The 20,938-nt window shown below is 35.7% G+C and overlaps 1 protein-coding gene across 3 annotated transcripts in view; it reads right to left on the bottom strand.

Moving 5' to 3' along the window:
- Window positions 1-7,407: 7,407 nt before the first annotated feature.
- Window positions 7,408-20,938, bottom strand: part of LOC131055568 (fatty-acid-binding protein 2) — a 60,848-nt gene continuing 47,317 nt past the window's right edge. The window contains exons 7-11 of one of the 3 annotated variants that reach the window (XM_057990037.2): window positions 8,797-8,833; window positions 8,590-8,664; window positions 8,347-8,398; window positions 8,198-8,242; window positions 7,408-8,045 (exon numbers count right to left, since the gene is read on the bottom strand). In XM_057990037.2, the coding sequence (XP_057846020.1) occupies window positions 7,948-8,045; window positions 8,198-8,242; window positions 8,347-8,398; window positions 8,590-8,664; window positions 8,797-8,833 (307 nt within the window). In that variant the 3' untranslated portion in view covers window positions 7,408-7,947. Of the gene's footprint in view, window positions 8,046-8,197; window positions 8,243-8,346; window positions 8,399-8,589; window positions 8,665-8,796; window positions 8,834-12,016; window positions 12,224-20,938 lie in introns of those variants that run through there. The other 2 variants (XR_009108397.2, XM_057990044.2) reach the window with 2 other exon arrangements.

The following is a 20,938-nucleotide window of genomic DNA, read 5'->3' as shown; positions in this document are numbered from 1 at the left end:
GATAGTTGAATCATATTTATAGGATGCTCTGGTATAGTTGTTCTGCTCATCTGTGGCTTTAGCTTTTCCCTTGTCATGTTTTGGGAATGGTTCTTTAAACATTTCATGTTCTTGATTGGATGAGTGTCGTTCAATCTCAATGTCACCTCTATCAATGAGATCTTGTATGATGTTCTTCAGTCGATGACATTTTCCTGTTTTATGGCCCTTGCTTTTGTGATATTCGCAATATTCATTGTCATTCCACCAATTTGGTTTGACCTTTGGCTCATATGGAGGCATATATGGAATTGTTATTATCTTGTTTGCCACTAGCTTCTTGAAAGCTGACTCAAGTGGTTCTCCCAATGGGGTGTACTTCCTTCGTGATTTGGAAGTTGTTTGAGTATTCACTTGATTGTTTGTAGAGCTTGATCACGAAAAAACGATTTTGGGTCGTACTATATTGGCATCAACAACACCATCATTGACTGTGTTCTTGGTTTTATTCCAAAATCTTGGCTTGTCTTTTCCTTTAAAGTCTTCTTTATTTTCTTTGAATATCTTAATTATTATTGTTCAATTAGGACCTTTTTCTGTCGCTAAGCCTTTTTCAATGACGTCCTTGAAGGTGGACAAACGAGCTTTTCTTAAGTCATAACCAATGTCTTTATTAACATTTTGGGTGAACATCTCTACCATTTGTTTTTGTGGAATTTCACAAGAGCATCTGCTGGCTAGATTCCTCTATCTTTGTAAAAATGATGAAAAACATTCTTCATCCTTTTGTTTGGTGTTGCACAAAGTAGTGACTGATATGTCTGTCTCTATGTTGTATGAGAAATGTTGGATAAAAGCCTCTGCTAAATCACCCCATCACTTAATTTCAGGTGGGAGTTGGGAGAACCATTCCATAGCTTGATCACCTAAGCTCTGTGAGAATAATCTCATCAAATACGTCTCTTATGATGCTACCTCAATGCAAGCTGTGAAAATTTGTCTTATATGTGCCTTAGGATCCCCTTTTCCTCTGTACTTATCAAACTTAGGTGTCACAAAGTGTGTAGGAAATGGAGGCATTGAAATGCTTTTGTCAAATGGATAGGGACACATGTCTCTCATTGTGTAAGTTGGCTTCGGTGCATTTATGTCTGTTTTCTTTTGTAAGTCCTTAATTTGTTGTTCCAAATTGTTCTTAGGTGGAGATCGACTTCTTGGACCATACCCCATGCTTGAACCATCGAGTGGAGGAGGAGCATACTGCATATATGGATGGTATTGGTCATACACATTTCATATGGAGGAGGTCTATAATGATGTTGTATATAAGGACCACCTGGTATAGAGTCGTGATGAGGAATGGAATATATGTTTTGTCCATGTATACCATACTCTACAGGCATGTCATGAGTTTGTTCTAATGTGTTTCCCCCAAATTTGATGTGGGGTTTCCCTATGTTCAAATTTTGAACATGCCTTTGGATATCCAATTGCTCTGGTGGTTGGTCCTTAGAATTAGCATGTGATTGAGTATATTTTTCTGCATAAGACTTCCATAATGGTCTGCGGAGGTGAGTATCATATGCTTGACCATGTGTGTATGGGACCTATGGTTTTTGAAACAAAGATGATGGTGATTCAGGCACAAGATGTGGTCCTCTATTGCCTCCACTATTAGGCCTCCTTTGATCCATGTTGAGGTGAGGTTTTTGCAAAGGTCGATTTTTCATTATTTGAGACATGTCAAAATCATGAGGGATCTTGGCTCCACTTTGTGCCATCACTTGTAAGAAGTATTGGCTATCTCTCCTCATTATTTCCTCAACCAATTGATTGAAACGGGGACCCATAATGGAGTCTTCCACTTCTGCTGAATGTACTGAAATGTTGTCCATATTGTCATTGTGTGTCATTGTTGTTTGTAGTGTCCATGTTCTCAACATTTGGAATGTTTCTATAGGCATCCATGTCAAGTAATGTGGTATGATCAGAATTGAAAAAGACATCATTGTCATATTCATAAGAACTCATGTTTGCGGATTCTTGAGCCTCTTTTGATTCTCTCCTAGATTTTTGGGAACGAGTTTCAACCATGAACTAAGTCTTGACCAAGATGTGATAGACTAGATGAAAATGGAAAGAGTATGGAAGACCAAGACTCGGATAGAATGTAAATGAATCTGAGGTGTACTCGCAATGTCCAAAGTGTAAGACCAAGTATGTATGTAGTAGAGTAGGTGTGACTTCCAAAGAGATGATAGTTTCTCTTGATGAGGCAAGTTGACCTTGACTCTAAGTAAGACCAAATGAGACCCAAAGGTGATAGACCTTGATGAGGGACCACTTAGCAAACTGTTGGTGTATGTAATGTGTTGACAAAGTATGATGAGGACAAGCAAGTGACCTTTTGACTCAAGTTTAGACAAACATGAATGTAATGTAAGGTGTAAAGCAATTGTGAGACCCAAAGACAGGTTGAATTCTAGATGAAAACCTGAAGAGATAGCTTAGGAAGCTTAAGAATTCTAAAACTGATTGCTCTTGTTTATTGGACTTTAAATTTTTCCAATTTGTGAAGTTGTTTTGTTGTGACCAAATCTGAAATTTTGACTATATTTCTGTGACAAGAGGACACAATGTTGATGAAGACTCAATGTTTGCAAGTGTTTAGGCTCAAAAATTACTCAAAGAAAAGTGTGTTGTTTGATGTAAAATTGTTTTGCATACACTTGAAGACACAAAAGACACAATGTTTTGATGTTTGGTCTTAAATGTTTGATAGTTCAAAATAAGACAAGCACAATTCTTATGGTTGGCCAGGACAATAGTTGTTGATCCCACATGAGGCTACGTTATTCAGAGCGGATACTTGGATGCTTGACCCCACTGGCTCCACCCTCAGCACTCACTTCTCGGGGCAGCTAAGCATCAGTCCCCACGAAAAACTCCCGTGGCGAACTTTGTATCTCTACTAAGAACCGTATGTGTGTGGGTTGCTCTAGAGGTCTGACCTCTTGCCCCAGCAACTAGAAGGATTTTGGCTTCTAAAACAAAAAGGTGCTAGTAAGGGCATCCGCTCGTGTGGCCATACATGCGGCACTTTCATCTTTATAAATACAGAAGGCTCCCAGCTGGTAGGGGTTACGCCCTACAACTGATCAAATAAATTTGATCAAACGGGTTTATGGGGAGACATAGTGTCGGTATGAACTAATCAGCACACGTTACCTATGGCTTTCACCATGGATACAATTGTTTATAGTGGTTCGGAAGAGGATGGTTTTTCCTCGCTACCACTTGGTTTGTTCTCTCCTCACTAGTAGTCCTAATGACCACACGGGGAGACAGACCCTCTAAAGATTAAACAAAAAGAGCCTATTCCCCAAGACACAAAAAACACTGGTTCAATTTTAGTGCACCAATTGAAGTGTTTGATAATCTATGAAAACAAGGCACACAATAAAGATCAAAAGAAAATCCTTGTCAAGGTCCTGCAACAAAGATTTGTTAGTAGTTTGGGTTGTTTCAAATGATTACCCCTTCCTGCAAGCACACAAGTTAGGTAAATTTTAGATCCAAAAAGACTTTGTGAAATAGGGGCCTTCAACAATGCGTTTTTTTGACCAATTCAAAGATCTAATTCATTATTAAAAAAACCACCTATAAAATTTCAAGAAATTTCTAGAAATGTAAGAAAATCCAAAAAATTTGCTAATTTGCTCCAAAAATTATTTTTTATGAAAAATCATAAAAAATTCAAATAAAATGCAAAATCAATCCAACAAACCTGAAATTTTTACTGGACACTCCTAATGAGCTTACAAACCTTTATAAAAAAATTCCTGCAAAATTTCCAAGCAGTTTGTGAGATATGAGCAAAATAATACAAAACCCTAATTTTCAAAGATCCGATTTTTTAGGAATGATTTTGCATCAAAATTAAAATCACAAAGAACAGATCCTGTGTATAATTCTGAGAGATTTCCAAAAATGTAAGAAAATCTGAAAAATTTGCTAATTTTCTTTCAAAATTATTTTTTTATGAAAATACATAAAAAAATTCATAGGAACTTCAAATATGCTCCAAAACATTTTTACTGAGCACCTTTGATAATGTTATTGACCTTCGAAAAAAAAATTATGCCACAATTCAAAGTCGTTTGTGAGATCTGATCAAAATAATGAAAAACTCTAATTTTTAAAGATCTGATTTTTAAGGAAATATTTTGCATCAAAATTAAAATCACAAAGAACAGATCCTGTGTATAATTATGAGAGATTTCCAAAAATGTAAGAAAATCCAAAAAATTCACTCATTTGCTCTCAAAATTATTTTTTTATGAAAAATCATAAAAAATTCAGAGAAAATGAACATGTGCTCCAAAAATTTTGAATTTTGGATTGAGAGCTCTTGATACTATCTTAAACCTAACAACAAAATTTTATGCAAAAAATCCAAACCGTTTGTGAGATCGGATCAAATCTCTCCAAGATCTTGATTTTGTGTCCAAAACCTTAGCATCACAAGGTTATTCTCCAAATTGTTTTACAAAACAGCAATATAAACCTGCAAAAAAACACAGATCTAAAAAAAATCCTTGTCCCACGGGGCGTGCCAAAATGTTTATGGTGAAAGTGGATAAACAATATTGAAAGACTAAATGAATTCAACCACAAAACCCTAGCCTAACAACAACAAAGATCCACCATAACATACGAAGATTACCTAAGACAATGCAAATCAAATGAAATCTCAAAGATTATACCATCACATGTCCAATAGGGTTTGAATCTCCATTCTTCCTATCTCCATTGATCTTGCTCTCCCAGATTTTATGTGTGCACAAAAGCTCAACAAAGAACGGAAATGTGGTTGCAAGTAGGCTTGATCGCATATGAAAGTTCGAAAGCATAGAGTAGTCGGGTAGGGTTTGATAATGAAGGAAGCATCTCCTTATATAGAAGACACTATAAGAAATTGAGGGATAATATTGAGAGGTGTAAAAGATAAATGGTCGGCTATGATTAGAGGGTAGGTAGAGAAAATAAGAAAATAATGAGAGAGTAGGTAGTGCAGGAATTAAGAGATGAATGACATGTGTCATGGGTAGAAAAAAGATAATGAATTAATTAAATAAATAAAGATTTATTTAATTAATAGAGGAAGTGTGATCAATTAAATAAATAAGATATTTATTTAATTTAGAAAAAGGGTAATTTAAATAAATAAAAATATTTATTTAAATGAGAAATAAAGCTAGAAGAGGATAAATGAGTTAATTAAATAAATAAATATTCATTTAATTAATAGAAGAATTAAGCTAAGATAATTAAATAAATAAAATTAGACTAAACAATTTTAGGTGTTTACAATATGTATACACATATATGTATACATATACATATATATACACACACGTATACATATACATATGCATATGCATACACACACATACACATACATATTATATGTGTGTGTGTGTGTGTGTACTCCTAAATTATAGCACATGCAATTGTTTCCAACAAAGTTTTACTCTTTGATTGATGCTTGTCTAAACAATGGGATATGTTTATTTTACAATGGAAATGCATGTGCAGAATGTAACATCAAAGAAATATTTTAGGTTCTCGACAAACCAATGATCTAATAGGTGTACCCACATTGAGGCTATAAAGATTTCTTATTTCATGATTTGTAGATAGTATTTGAAGTTCATACCTCCTTTAGATTATAAAACAGTGGATTCAAGCTATAATTATGTTTTGTCAAGAGATTGGTGGCAAACATATCTCTATCACTATTGTTTTTATGACATACCAAACGTACAATTAATCAAAAATTTACAAAGTCATTTGATTCCATGGAAATAACTAAAAAACAAGGGACGCAATGCATCAAGTTCTTGCCAATAGTGTTGAGAGAGAGAGAGAGAGAGAGAGAGAGAGAGAGAGAGAGAGAGAGAGATGTTCAGAAGGGGAGAGTAAAAGGGACAGGAAGAAATAGAAATAAAAAAAAGGGGATATAATGAGAGAGGAGGAGATGGAGAGATAGAAAGATAATAATATAGGAGGTGATATATAGAGAGTAGGGATAAGTAGATATATACATAGAGAGGGGGAGAGAAAAAGAGATAGGGAAGGAATGGAGAGAATAAGAAAGAGATTGTAGATAATGAAACATAGATAAAGAGGGAGAGGTGAGATTTAAAGAAAGGGATAGAGAGCAAATAGTTAGAAATAAAAATAGAGATAGAGAGATAGAGATAGGGGGAGAAACAAAGAATTTGTGAATGAATAGTATTAGTTATAAAACGATTTGAAATATATTTATTAGTTGCAAATGACATTCTAGGTATTTGCATGAAATGAACTAAAAAGTTATTAATAAATATTAAAAAGAGATACCTATATTTAATTAAAGAATATGAAAAAATGATACAAATAATATTTTATATTCTAGATATTATGTTAAAATTATAATATATTTTTATTAAATAATGTATATTATTAAGCATGATATATAATAATAAATATAAATCTTATTTATATAAAACATAAATAAATAATAAAGATATCATATATCTAGCATAAATAAAATATAATGTTAAATGAAAAAAATATAGTAGTTAAAATTATATCAAAAAGTATATAATACTAAATTGAATTTATTTAGAATATTATATTGTATGTAATAATAAAATATAAAAAATTTAAACTATATATAATTAAAGAAAGTTAAACAATATCTTATCTCCTTTCTTTTTAATCATCATCTAAAATTAAATATTTAAATCTTAAAATTTAACTTAAATAATTTAAATCTATTTAATTAAATTTATTATTCAAATAAAAACATTTATTTTGCATCTTTTATTTCTTACAAAATAAAGTAAAAACATATTTAAATATTTATAATATCTATATATCTATCCTGGAAAAAAAAATTATCTTAAATTTACTTTATCTTTATTCTTTGTTATTTTTTATAATATTATATTTTAAATCAAATTAAAACATAAAACAAAATCTTCAAATAATATTATTGGATTTTACATAAGCCTTTACTAAAAAAGGTGTTCTTCCCACCAAATAATTAATAAAAGCCGCAAATATAATTGAATTTATTTTTTTTTAGTAAAATTGAATTTTCTATTTGTACAACCTGAATTGATCTAGTGGTGGAGAACTTGTGCTCTTGATTTTTCAAATCCCACAAAGAGGTAGGGTATGTACACCTTATTGTCTTCGACCTTAAAAAGTTGAATTGAATGAAAATTAAATTATTTACCCACTATTTTCAATATGAACTGATAGAAATTACAAAATAAAAAAATAAAAATAAAATTAAAAAACAAAACAAAACAAAACAAAAACAAAAAAACAAAAAAAAAACCATCTTTTTATAAATATGTAATACTAATTGATTCATCCTCACGAATGCCTCGACAGGAACTAATAATATTACAACAATATTAAATGTAATGAGGAACTGTTGTATTTGGTACAATTGATACTGCCAAATGGAAGGTAATGACATTTTTTCTGCTTTATATTCACAGATGTAGTCAGTACCCTCCTAGACGATCTCTTCTTGCCAAATCAAAATACAAGAGAAATACAGTTTTGTCGACAAATTTGAAGGACGAAAAATCACTTGGATGGCAAATATGCTGGTGCACATAACATGTATCTGAATTCTCTTCACCTGATATTTGATGACATAATATTCGATTGAACAGGCAATTGTTTGTCTTCTAAAGATATTAATCTCACCACAAATAGTCCAGTATTGAATGTTTGTGTCCGTTCCATTAATGCATGGTAAATACCAAATATATGATGGACTCTATTTTATTAGGGATGAAAGACATGCCTTTTTAGCACCAAAATTGCACCCCTCGTAATCTTGAATTGAACTTCGCTACAAAATTGGAAAAAATTACCATTCAAGAATATGAGAAAAACGTATTAACATTTTTGAAGAACAAGACCAATATTGTCCCCAATTTCTTGCTTTGCTTTCGATGAAACGGGACCTTCTCCGACATACATTTCAAAAAATGCTCCTGTATAAGCATCAGATAGACAACAGAATCTTACATGATTATGTTAAAAAATCATTTGGGGAGAGACAGTTTGATCAACCAGACCAAGGAAAAGAAATTGCTAAGATTGACTGAACGAAATTCTCAGGCATGAAAAGAAGTAGAAAACTCACTACAGAGGTCACGGCTATAGATTGTGCCGAGTTCCTTGCCATCAACTGCAAGGTGCCACGAATTGTATTTAGCATTCACTTAAATATGGGAAGCAGGTCATCCATATCAAACAATCCTTCAAACTGCAATACCACAATAAATTACTTACTGTCTGTCCTTAGGTGTCCTCCTGGCAACCGATGAAAATCAATAGTTGTTCCCTGCAAGTCAAAGCATCATTGCTTGTCTCTTAGAAGTGAAATCCATTAAAATAAATAAGTAAAATGTACCTTTTTCATATTAGGAAAACAACAAATAAGAATGAACAGGAATAGCTGATTTCACATTGTCCTTTAATGTAAAAGAAAAGTAAGAGCTAAGAATCAACAGAAAGAGCTGAATTCAAAATTACCGGGGATAGCGAAATATCTTTCGAAAAATAATCACAAAACGCATTCAATCCATCATCATCTGCCACTCCTTTTATCTTGATTGTAACAGTCAAACAAATTTAAATTATATTCAGACTGGAAATATGAATACAAATCATATCAAGATTGTATTTACAATTATGCATAAATTTGACCACACAAATCTGAACAATTATCTTCCATTTTACCCGTTTTAAACGACTTTGCAAGGCACATTTGAAAGCACTGCCATCCATCAAACATTTCGAGTGTCAATGTTTTTAGTTTATTACTGAAATACCGAGTTTGATCTTTACTTTCTAGAAACACAAAGCAGTATCTATAAAATGATAGGAAAATTCTAAAAATTTAAAAGCTGCTCAACAAACACACTAAATTTTGCGTCAAAACCCAATATACTAACCGATGAATCAAATAGAAACCAGACTTTCTTAACTTGGGGACAAAAGATAGTCATGTTTGTTTTACTTTATATGGAATTTAGAATAAATAATTATACGATATCCAGCCATAATTGAAAACAGGAAACAGTTGAAAAGAAATGCATTTATGATTTATCAAAATAAAATCAATTTATAGTTACACAGATACTACATGCTTACTTTTCAAAAACATAAAGCTTTTAAAGGATTCATACTATGAGGAATACTTGTTGGTTAAGAGTTGGAATATCTCTTTACTTTGTAGAAATAGCAAGCAGTATCTATTAAATTATGGAAAAAATTAAAAAAAATTCAAATTAAAGATAAATAAAAATTTTGAGAGCTGCTCAACTCACACACTAAGTTTTGAGTCAAAACCCCAATATACTAGTCAATAAATCAAATAGACACCATACTTTGTTGAATTGGGAACAAAACATAATCATGTTTGTTTTACTTTATGTTGAATTTAGCATAAATAATTATATGATATCCCGCAATAATTGAAAATAGGAAACAATTGAAAAGAAAAGCATTTATCAAAATAAAGTAAGTTTATCGTTATATAGATAATATGTTGGGGTTAAGGTGTCTCAACCTTTGCAAATCCTAACATTGATTATGCATTTATTTATTTATTATTTGCCTACAAAATGTCTAGTCATCTAGTGGGACCCACATGCTTGGTGGTTCCTTCTTGGCAATGACTGTATGACACATGTTGCACATATGGAGATAGGCATCCCACTTTGAGGATCTTGACAAGTGGCAGCCTATGATAGATTCTATGACATATTGGACAAGTGGCAGGAGATACCTTTTGCATAGAGAAGGTGGGTGCCCAAGTTGGGTTATGACGAGTTGTAAGAGAATAGGTTAATATTAGTCATTTATGACGGATTCTCTTACAGCTTTAAGTGTTGTAAATTATGATGTTTGTAAGATGCGTAATAGCATCTAACATATGCGTAATAGCATCTAACAGACCTCGAAATAGTAAATTTTGGGTGGCTAACTTAGGAGGTTTGAATGGGGAGTCATTTGGAGGTGTACATGTGTCATTTGCATGCTTTTTGGTGGCCGAAAAATAGAGCCAAATGCTTTGCACGACCCCATCTTGTGACTTCATCTAGAAGCTTCCTTTGCTGTTGTATTTCTCTATAAAAGGTAGCCTTGGAGAGTATTAGTTATGTTGTTTGCAGGGGAAGTGTTCTACTACCAGAATTAATCCAAATTGTGGGTTGTCAGTTGTAGACTATTGTTGAAGAAGCTAAATGCTATATTGTATTGTAAGAATTTGTCTATTGGAATACAAAGTGTTGTGCTTTTGGAGTGTGAGGTTTTTCACTTGAAAGGGTTTTCCCTATGATATATGTTGTGTTTATTGTGTTGATCTTTATGCATGTCTATTATCTATTTGTGAATGTGTTTCTGATATTGTAATAGAAGATTTGTAAAGAAAATTTGCACTATCTCCTCCACTAGATTAATGTTAGGAAGCATCTTCCGCACCTTAGCTTCCTTTCATAATATATGCTTACTTTTCAGAAACATAAAACTTTAAAAGGATTCATACTATGAGGAATACATGTTTGTTAAGAGTTGACTTTCTTCTTTGACGGCACTCGTATGGTATATTTCTTGGAACCTGATTATTACATTACTTATACTGTTTAGCATAGACACAAACATCAGAGGCTCCTGTGAGATGTTGCAACTTAGTTATGTCTCTCTGAATTTAATTGTACCCATTGGAACTTGAAGGAAATCCCAATAGGAATCTCTGAATGCTGTAAATCTGATTGACTGTTAGTTTCATAAGGAAAAGGAATCTAACGATGTAGCAAAACGTTTAAATATACGAATGTAGTTGGATATCATCCAAAGTATTTGCATGATAAAACTTAATGCATAATTTGACTGAACCAAGCAACATACTCATTGTATGCATATTTATTTTACAAGTTCAGGAAAACAGCCAACCATCATTGTTGGAAGTGTTAGTTTTCATGATCAGATTATCCACAATAAACAGAAAACTAAAGTTGCACAGTAAAGCATACAAATAGAGAATCACACAACACAAGACTACCCTGGGAAAACCTCCCTCTTGGAGGAAAAACCCAGCAACAAATCAGATCTAGACCCTTTTATTAATTGTAGAATACAATGTCAATAAAGATCAGATTACTTATCTGATATAACTGTCAACCTAGGGCAGAATTAGAGTTACAGTCGTAACCCAGCTAGGGCACAATGTAACAGCAGAAGATAGCAGACTTATCAGCATACAACTTCCAGCTCTTCGTAGTTCTTCACTGAAGATTGCAGACCTAATGATGTTTGTGGACCTTCAAGAGGAACTCGCTATCCTCTTCAATGTATTCACTGTCCAAGATCGCATGTATGGCAAATGCTGATGGCAGAAGTAATTCGTTGATATTCAGAGGTGGTTCACTTGCCTTCAATGAATATTCGCTAACCTCCAGATCTTGCAGAGCTAACTTCACTTTGATGATGATAAAACTGAATGATGAATACATACAAATGAATCTCTATTTGTATGTGGCATGGAGACCAATTCAAGTCAGCTTTACCTTAAGTTTTGTGCCAAGATTTAATTGCAATTATAAGGCTTACACGTTGCCTTAAGTCTTGCCCTATTTTGGCATCTTAATAATGATTAAGTTATATTGCAAGGGGAGCGCACCTATTTAGGACCACACGTTACATGAAGTGATATAGGGTCGGCTCTATAATATGATGAACATGTTTCATGTTGCTTGGCGTGTAGGAGATAAAGGGCCCAGCCCTATTCGAGTTTGTGCACATAGAGATAGGGCCCAGCCCTAGTTACACGCTTCCTTAATGAAGCAGGGCCCAGCCCATATAAGGATTCAAATGATGCCTTAAGGCAATCCGAATCCTATTTATTTTCCTAACCTAGTTACAAAATCAACACTCCCTCTTAACTAGGGAGGAAAATAAATACATAACCAAATTCACATGGACAAACCCACGGCATGAATATTTACAAGGTTTAGGATTAGGGCCCAACCCTAATAGTTCAATCAATATACAATTCGTGATTTGATCACGCAATTACATTACAATGAACCTTTACATGATCTTCTCTAGCAATGCCTGCAGAGGAAGAAGCCAACGCTTCATAAGTTCACACTTTCTTGGGAACCTGCATATAACACCATTATCTTTCATCATGCACATCCACAGAGGATGAAAGAGACTTTTCCATATGCACACCTGCAATAATTAATACTCAAAGATATATATAACCATATAACATAAATCATGCACAACCGCAGAGGATACATAAACTTCTCCCAGAGAAGGACAATCTGTCACCTTGCACACCGCAGAGGGTGAACTCACCTTGCACTCTGCAGAGGGTGAGAGAAACCTGCCACCTTGCACTCCGCAGAGGGTGAGCGAGAACTATCACCTTGCACTCCGCAGAGGGTGAGCGAGAACTACCACCTTGCACTCCGCAGAGGGTGGATGATACACCCAGTGTATCATGGTTAGTATCGTCATAAATAAACATTTTGCAATAGACAAGGAATATACATTAGATATATATTATCAATTCCTCTATTAAAACATTATGATTAGAACCCAAGAATGAAATTGAGATATTAAAAGATATCAAGACTCCCTCTAAAACCCTATCTAAATAAAGAATTCACAGACCTGATGATTCATTCTTACTTACGAAGTGGACCCAAAGCATCTTAAAAGAGAGAGATGAAAGGTAGACTTTCATAATTAGTCCGATGACAAGATCTGATTGAGGGAGGGCTTCTCAGGTCATGCATGAAAGCTTTCTTCAGAGAGACATAATCTGAAAACATTATCTTCAAGAGTAGACATTAGGTTACCTTAGAGACATGATATAGTAAAACAAAACACCAACCCTTACAAACCCTCAACACACAAATTCAGACATATAGATAGAAGAAATTTACCTATACTCGGATCCTAATAGTTAATGCACATCCATATATATACATGTTGACGTGTATTTTGTACACAATCAAACACAGAATAAAATACCTAAAGGTACCTTATCCTCTCTTGAGTAAAGCCTCCGAATGCTGAAGATGTCGCGAAAAGGATCAATCGGGATGACTTCAAGGTTCTTGTAGGCTTTACTCAAGAGAGGATAAGGTACCTTTAGGTATTTTATTCTGTGTTTGATTGTGTACAAAATACACGTCAACAGAATTGCCGCTAGAAGGAGGGCTGAGCATTTGAAAGTCCAATCTTGTCAAGTCACATCGCATTTGAAGAAATTTTCCAGAGCTTTTTACCCTCCTCCACGCTCGATAGAATTGAAGGAGTGCCTGACAACGAACACGAACTCTTGAATCCAAGGAAGATCAGTGGAAAGCTTTTTCTCAAACACTCGACGGAAGGTGATCGTTGGGTCGTCAGTTGGACTTACGCGAGAAGAAATCAAGCTGGAACCAGTTGAGCTTTCAAGTTGAATCTGAGATAGTCAAGATCTCTCTTATTCCAGAAAATCCAAAAAAAGTGAAAAATAGAAAATCCAAAAAAGTGAAAAATAGAAAATCCAAAAAAATCAAAAAATCGAAAAATCAAAAAGAAAAGATTTCTCAATGGAGCGGCAACAGTTTCACGAGGAGCAACAAGTCGATTTTCCTAAACTTTGGTGGAGATTAGATACACAACTTTATCCACGCAGATTGTCAGAGTTTGCAAGACCAGGGCAGTGTCGAATCCACGAGACAGAGGAACATGATGAAATGCATTGCTTGAAGTACTTATCAAGGATGGAATCGGCAACGCAGGGAAAAATCTTCTTTTGGGATGTCCCCAGGCCAGAAACAGAAGAAGGCAACTTTAGTGTCCCAGAGACTAAAGATCCACTTCTAAGCTTCATGTGGATGATCGAGAGTCAACTCATTTTGGATGGTGAAATGCGTCTTGAAAACATATTGCTACCATTGTGGTGTAGAATTCACAACTCACCTCACTCTGAATTTACTTGCTCAGTATGTGAAATGGCTATCAATCAAGTCAGAAACCAGTTTGGAATGCCAACTTTGCCCGAGGAAGAATGTATTATGAACAAATCTTGGGGTGCACATCTCGCAGCCGAATTCAGGAGAACCTCTGAACAGTGCATTGCTCCAACATCTGAATGTGAGAAGGATCAAGTGTACGTTGATGATACCAATGCACTTGAGGAACAATGTATAGATAGCCCGCCATGCCTTGCACCTGAAAAGGAATATCATGAAACAAAAGTTGAAGAATTAGTTGAGAGTACTCAAGCAGTGATAAAGGAAGATCCAGGAGTTGAACAAGCGATCAAAGGAGAGGACGATTCATTCCTTGAGGAATTCTCACTTATGCTACAAAAGGAAATCCTTGAGATTGAATTGCAAGAGGTCTCAAATGGCATTCTTAAAAGGGACAATCAAGAACTACAAATTATCGTAAGTGAGCCCAAGTATGAAGAACAATTCAAAGGGGCGCTTGAAGATTTCATCACCATTATGCTATTTGAGAAAGTGTTGAAGGATCTTGTAGAGGAAACACAAATAGAATCACTGCCAAATTTTTTTCAAGATAAGCCAGTTATTGTAAGTGATATGATCCATCATCAACTCCGACCTCCCGAGACTATGCTTGAAGGAGAAAGGCCACCTAAGATTATCTTTGATCCACTAGAGGAGATGTTTGAAGCTCAATCCCTCAAGGAGACTCTCATTTTTGAAGATATGATAACAAAATTTCATGAAGATGCTTGGTTTATGCAAGATGTCTCAGTGAAAACAGAGAATCTTGAGCTATTCAAAGGGGCGCTGAGCTTGTTTCAGGAATTTCCAAATCAAGATCAACATGTTGTGGATGCTCGTGGAATAGTTCATCATCAATGGCGACCTCCTGAAGCAGCTGGTGACCTCGCTTCCAACAATACAGTTCCGTCTGAGCCTGAAATATGCCAGGTTGTTTCTTTCCTTAATCCTAGCCTTGAAAGTTATTATGATTTTGATTATGGGGATTTTGGGAAAACAACTTGCATTTGGATTGATCATGGTCCTAACGAATTACCCCAGTTGATCATTTTGAGTGAAAACTTGCTTGAGTATGAGAAATGCGTGGTGAGAGTTTGCCTTTCTGTGTTTAAGGATGAATTTGCCCGACTGAGAACCATCACGTTTGCCATGCTCCTGTTGCACAACCTGAGAAATCATGTAAAGTCATGTATATATTTTGCTTCTTTGAGTTGTGTCGAGTCTAGGACTCTTGTATATAGGTTTAGAGTAGGTTTTCTTTTCGTGTTTTTAGATTAGAGGTCTTTTGAGCCTTGTTCTTAATTTGCCTTGAGTCATTTGACTCATGATCTAGTGTGGCTCAGGTAGTTTAGTTGTTTGCTTTCTTTAGTTTGCTTTTGGTGTGCGCTTTAGTTTAGTTTGCTTTGAGTCAGTCCGTTGGTTGGTTTGCTTTAGTTTAGGTGTCTTGAGTAGGAGCCTCCATCTTGTGAGAAAGGCGTTTGTGTTGTTGCTCACACACTGGCAACATCCTGGATCTTATGTTAGACTCATTTCTTAGATATCTATTCATGAAGTGCTTGGAATCCGAGGTTGTTCCTCTTCAGCTTTATCATCTGATCAGGACCTGTATTTGACTTGGAAGGGAATCATTTTCTGTGTCTTGATGCCGACATCTGTTGATTACTATATCTTCACACATTAATAGACTCCGAGTCATTATGGTTTTCAGGCAAAGCTGTGATTGGTGAAAAATCTAAAATCTGGCTTCAGCGCCACCGCAATCCTCAAACCCTAGTAAGCTTCACTGCTTACGAGCCAAAGGAATTGACGGAATGAAAAAGCGATATCAAAAGGAAAAAATGAGAAAATGAAAGAGAAAAAATAAAAATAAAAAATGAAATGAAATGAAATATCAAAATTGGCTAAGGGGAATATGCGAGTAACTCCATCGGGGCTATAGACGCCTGGCTGGCAATGGAGCAATGTTCGTGAGCTTGCGGCGATAACCTCGTCGGGACTATGGACGTCTGGCTGGCAGCGAGGCTCTATCCAGGATGCTTTTGAAGTTCAGATAAACTATGTAGCCGATCACAGGGGAACCTGAAAGTCATAGTTGTCTTGTCGAGAGGAATGAATACACTTGCACACACCTGGGTAATCAAAGACTAAGTGTCTAGATCCGGTCAAAGATTCTCCTTCTACTTTGAGTACATTTTCTAATCTCTTGATGAGCTAGGTTGAATTTTCCGGAGATTCTAGGTGTCGATTGAGTCTTTATCTCTGAAATGTTTCAGGAACATTTATTCAAGGTGGCGCTAGATGTTGTGACCATTTCACACATCGCCCCATTGCAAATGGGGACCCTTTCTTTTTTGCTTTTTAGGGTTTGTTTTTTGGTCTTTTAGGGTTTTGTTAGTTAGCCTTTGCATTTTGAGTGTCGCCCAGGGGATCACATGGATAAGCAAGTCCGGCTTGAGTGATGTCCTGATCCTGAAATTTGGCTAAGTTTGAAAGTCCTGATCCTGAAATTTGACTAAGTCTGGAAACTGAAAAACCTCCAAAAACTAGATTTTGCAATATAACTCCTGGAGGTCTGAAACCACTCTCAAACATCCTGAAAGTATATATGGAATATAACTTAAAGTATAAGAAAGGAGAAACATAGAAGGAAATGTCACTTATACTTGAAGGTCAAATTCGCTTCTGTCCCTCACTGAAGGACCAGAGCGATTTTCTTTAGATACACATTTTTAGACCTTTTTTGGGCATTAACTTTTATTCATAGCCTGAAGTAAGGTGAAATCTTCCCTAGCAAAGAAATTTTGGGATGAAAATTGTAGTGATTTGGCCTTGAGGACAAAAATCGCTCCTGTCCCTCACTGAAGGACCGGAGCTTGAATTCCAATTTCGCATTATCCTTGCAAGATTTAAGTGGTTTTGCGATTTGAGGAGGTCAAGGGAAGTATGTTTTGCCCGTTGAATATAACTTAAGTACGCCACAATGAAGAAAATCGGCCTAAGTAACAAAATCGCTCCTGTCCCTCTCCAAGGAACCAAGGTGATTGGCTAGGGCGCTCCTGTCCCTCTCCAAGGGACCAGAGCGATTTTCCCTCAAGACAAGATTCGGGCAAGAGAAAAACAAGTTTTACATTTGAGGTGGGTGAAGGAAGACGCGATCAATCCGTTGAAGATAATTTTGGAAGCTAGCAAAACACAAGTGAGCTTATAAATGCAAAATCGCTCCTGTCCCTCTCCAAGGGACCAGGGCGAAATATACATTGTCAAGTCTTCCCCTCCAAATTTGGATGAGTCCAAGTCAAGACACAAGGTCAAAATGATATTTAAAGTGCTTCAAGAGGGTACGAGATTGCAAAGACCACCAAATCGATGAAAATTGGCTAGGGCACTCTTGTCCCTCTCCAAGGGACCAGAGCGAAATGTTCAATATGCCTAATAGCCTAACGATTGAAATACCATTTCTCATTTTCACGACTTAAGCAAAATGGAGAAAGCATGTTTTGTGCCTTAAAGGGTAATTCAAGGACGATGAGATCAAGAATTTGCACAATCAACTAAATGGCGCTCCTGTCCTTCACTCAAGGATCAGGGCGAAAATCTTGGGAAAGCACGTTTTTGCCTTGAAGAAGCGGGTTGAACATGCATAGAAGAGATGAACGAAGGTCATTGCTTACCTCCAAACTTGATCTGGCGATCTAAAGGACAAAGACCAAGGACAAAAGATGAAATCGCTCCTGTCCCTCACCAGGGGACCAGGGCGAAAATGCTTTAAAGTGCACTCATTTCAAAGATCGAATAAATTGAACTCAAAATTCTAAGTAAAAATGCCATCTTGGACGTCAAAAATGAGGTCTTGGACGTAAAAAACAAGAAGTGTGAGGTCCAAAGGGTATAGGCGCTCCTGTCCCTCTCCAAGGGACCAGAGCGATCTTGTTGATATCTATTATTTTCCCATGCTTGGGTGCCAATATCCTTCAAATCGCACTAAATGCCAAATTCGATAAAACCTTGAAATATTTTGAAATTAAATTGACATTTAATGATGGCGCATGGCATTTAATAATTAATTTTGAGCCTTAAAATCGAAATTTTTAATTATAAAGGCATTTGAAATTAATTATTAATTTAAAATCAAAAAAGAGGGTGCTTGGGGTATTATCTATTATTTTTTGCAAAGTCGGCCTCTTTCTTTTTATTAATTTTATCTATTTTGGGGCCTATTTCACCAAGTCGGCCCATGGAAATAAAATGGTGAGTGCTCTATATATTTGGGGTGTGTTTTTCATTATTCAAATCATTCACTCATTGTTTCAAGTGCGATTTGGAGAAGCAAGGAAGGAGGTGCGAAATCTAGCTTGTGTGGAGCGAATTTCTACCAAGAGTGGAGACTAAGGAGGGCGAAATTCATATTGAAGGCTATTGGAGAGGTGAATTTCTTGCTGGATTGGAGGATAATTTCCAGATTTTTGAAGACATTTGAAGGCGAATTTCCAGATCTTGAAGAAGCTAGCTAAAGGAGGCACAATTTTATCCAAGGGAGAGCTTTGATCTACGCTTTGCCTATCAAAATTCATCTATTTTTACATCATTTCTTAGAGTTAATTCTCAAGTGGAGGTATGGCGTAATCACCTTGGCACCATTTTTTGAAGATTTAAATTTTGCTTTGAAAATCCTAAATTAGGAAATGATAACTCAAGATTTATCATGAAGTTTCCTAATTAAAATCTTGAATCTTCCTTTTAAAGTTTAATTTTTAGATTTCAAGATATATTACTAATTTTGAAATGTTGTGTAGGTATCAAGATGGCGACTCCAAGCTCGAAAGATCTACAAGTCGGAAGACTCTCCTCAAGGAAAATCAAGCCAGATCAAGGACGATCAAGCAAGGACAAGGACGACCTTCTTCGCTCCAGCCTAGCATCGACAAGGACGGCCTTCTTTGGACTAACATCATCAAGGGCGACTTCTCCAATCCAGTATTCCAAGGCGAGGTACATCAATCATCCTGCACATCAAGGACACAAGAAGTTAGAACAAGGGTTCGTTGAAGAAGCAGATAGTTCCAGATGAATTAATTAAAGCTAGCTTCTCAACAACATCAAGTTGAATATCTACCAAGTTACGAGTGTCAGATAAGGTGGCATCCTAGTCATCACTTTTCCAGTCAGTGTGGTCCACCTCAACATGTCCAGATTCAATGTACCTAACTCATGGAAGGTGGCACAAACTTCGATGTACCTACCCCGGCTATTCATTGGTGGAATTTTCCAGAGAGGACATGTGTCCAAGCAATACAATTTTATCATTGGTCAAGCATTAAATGTTATGTAATGGTTGTAACAAACCCTAATTAGGGTTTTCATTGTAAAATCTTGGCCATTGATCTCGAATTGATCTTAGCCATCGAATTGTATTGAGGGCACTATATAAGCCCTAGCATTTCATTTGTGGAGGCATTAGAAATAGAATAGAAATAGTTGGAAGCAGTTAGTAGATAGAGAGTAGTTAGAAGGTGATTAGCTAGTTGATAGAATAGCAATTAGAGTAGAGTAGAGAGAGAAGGCAAAGATTGTTGCCAAGATGTTGTTGTAAAAGACTTGTAAACTTCATTGAAGAAATGGTGAAATTTATGGGTCGATTCGACAATTTGCATGGTCTTTATACTTCTCATATTTGATTTCATGTTATTAGATGAGTGGAAGAAATGTGCTTGATTGATGGTGAAATTCGTATATCCATACTACTAGCAATTTGTTGATTGCAGACTTGCCTTGCGTAGTCAACTGGAATCGTTCAGCTTAAGCCTAACTTCAATTATCGCTTCTTCATTGATATGCATCAGCGTGATGGTGTCTATGCCTGCAGTGATGATTTGAACATCATAAAGCTTTCCTTCGAAGATCGCACTAGCCTTGTGGAGATGGTCCAGCGATGTCAAAACAAGACTTACTTAGAATTTCATCAAGGATCATTCATTGCTCCTACATTCTTAGTGTTAGAATTAGATCCTTTCCTCACCCTCATCTTTTTTCCTTTTTTTTCAAATCAGAGGCAGTAAAATCCTGTGTTCCAGCAATATTCAAAGTAGATCAGACGTTCAATTATCAAATGTAAGTCCCCTTGTGATTCCAGCAAATCACATCATACCACAGAGAGCTTATCCACACGTAGAGATCCTACATCAAAGAACCTTGGAGTCATCCTGATTGATCCTTTCTCGTGACATCTTCAGCAATCAGAGGCTTTATTCAAGAGAGGATAAGGTACCCTTGGGTATTTTATTCTGTGTTAGGCAGTGTACAAAATACACGTCAACAATACACTATCACTATTCAACCATGAATACATTGAATATATAAGTGATAGCAGGTATATGATAGCAGAAATATAAGGATGACAACAAGTATCAAAATAAGGTAAGTTTTAAGGTAGCTTCAAATCACCTACAACTTCACTTACCTATCTCCCTTGAAATAAGTTGAGATTCATCACCTTTGAAGGTTCTAAGATACTAAGAGGATGAGGAAACCATTGATGCAGATGAAGGACCTTGACTGTGCATGTAATCATCTGAAAACCCTAGATCTGCACTTAGAAGTCCAAGCTATAAATCTGATCATTGCACATGCAAACTTGGCTCTGATACCATGTTAGTTTTCATGATCAGATTATCCACAATAAACAGAAAACTAAAGTTGCACAGTAAAGCATACAAATAGAGAAGCACACAACACAAGACTACCCTGGGAAAACCTCCCTCTTGGAGGAAAAACCCAGCAACAAATCAGATCTAGATCCTTTTATTAATTGTAGAATACAATGTCAATAAAGATCAAATTACTTA

This window comes from Cryptomeria japonica, chromosome 2 (genome assembly GCF_030272615.1).
Source record: "Cryptomeria japonica chromosome 2, Sugi_1.0, whole genome shotgun sequence".
Taxonomy (NCBI): domain Eukaryota; kingdom Viridiplantae; phylum Streptophyta; class Pinopsida; order Cupressales; family Cupressaceae; genus Cryptomeria; species Cryptomeria japonica.
This window is presented reverse-complemented; position numbering and strand designations above follow the sequence as displayed.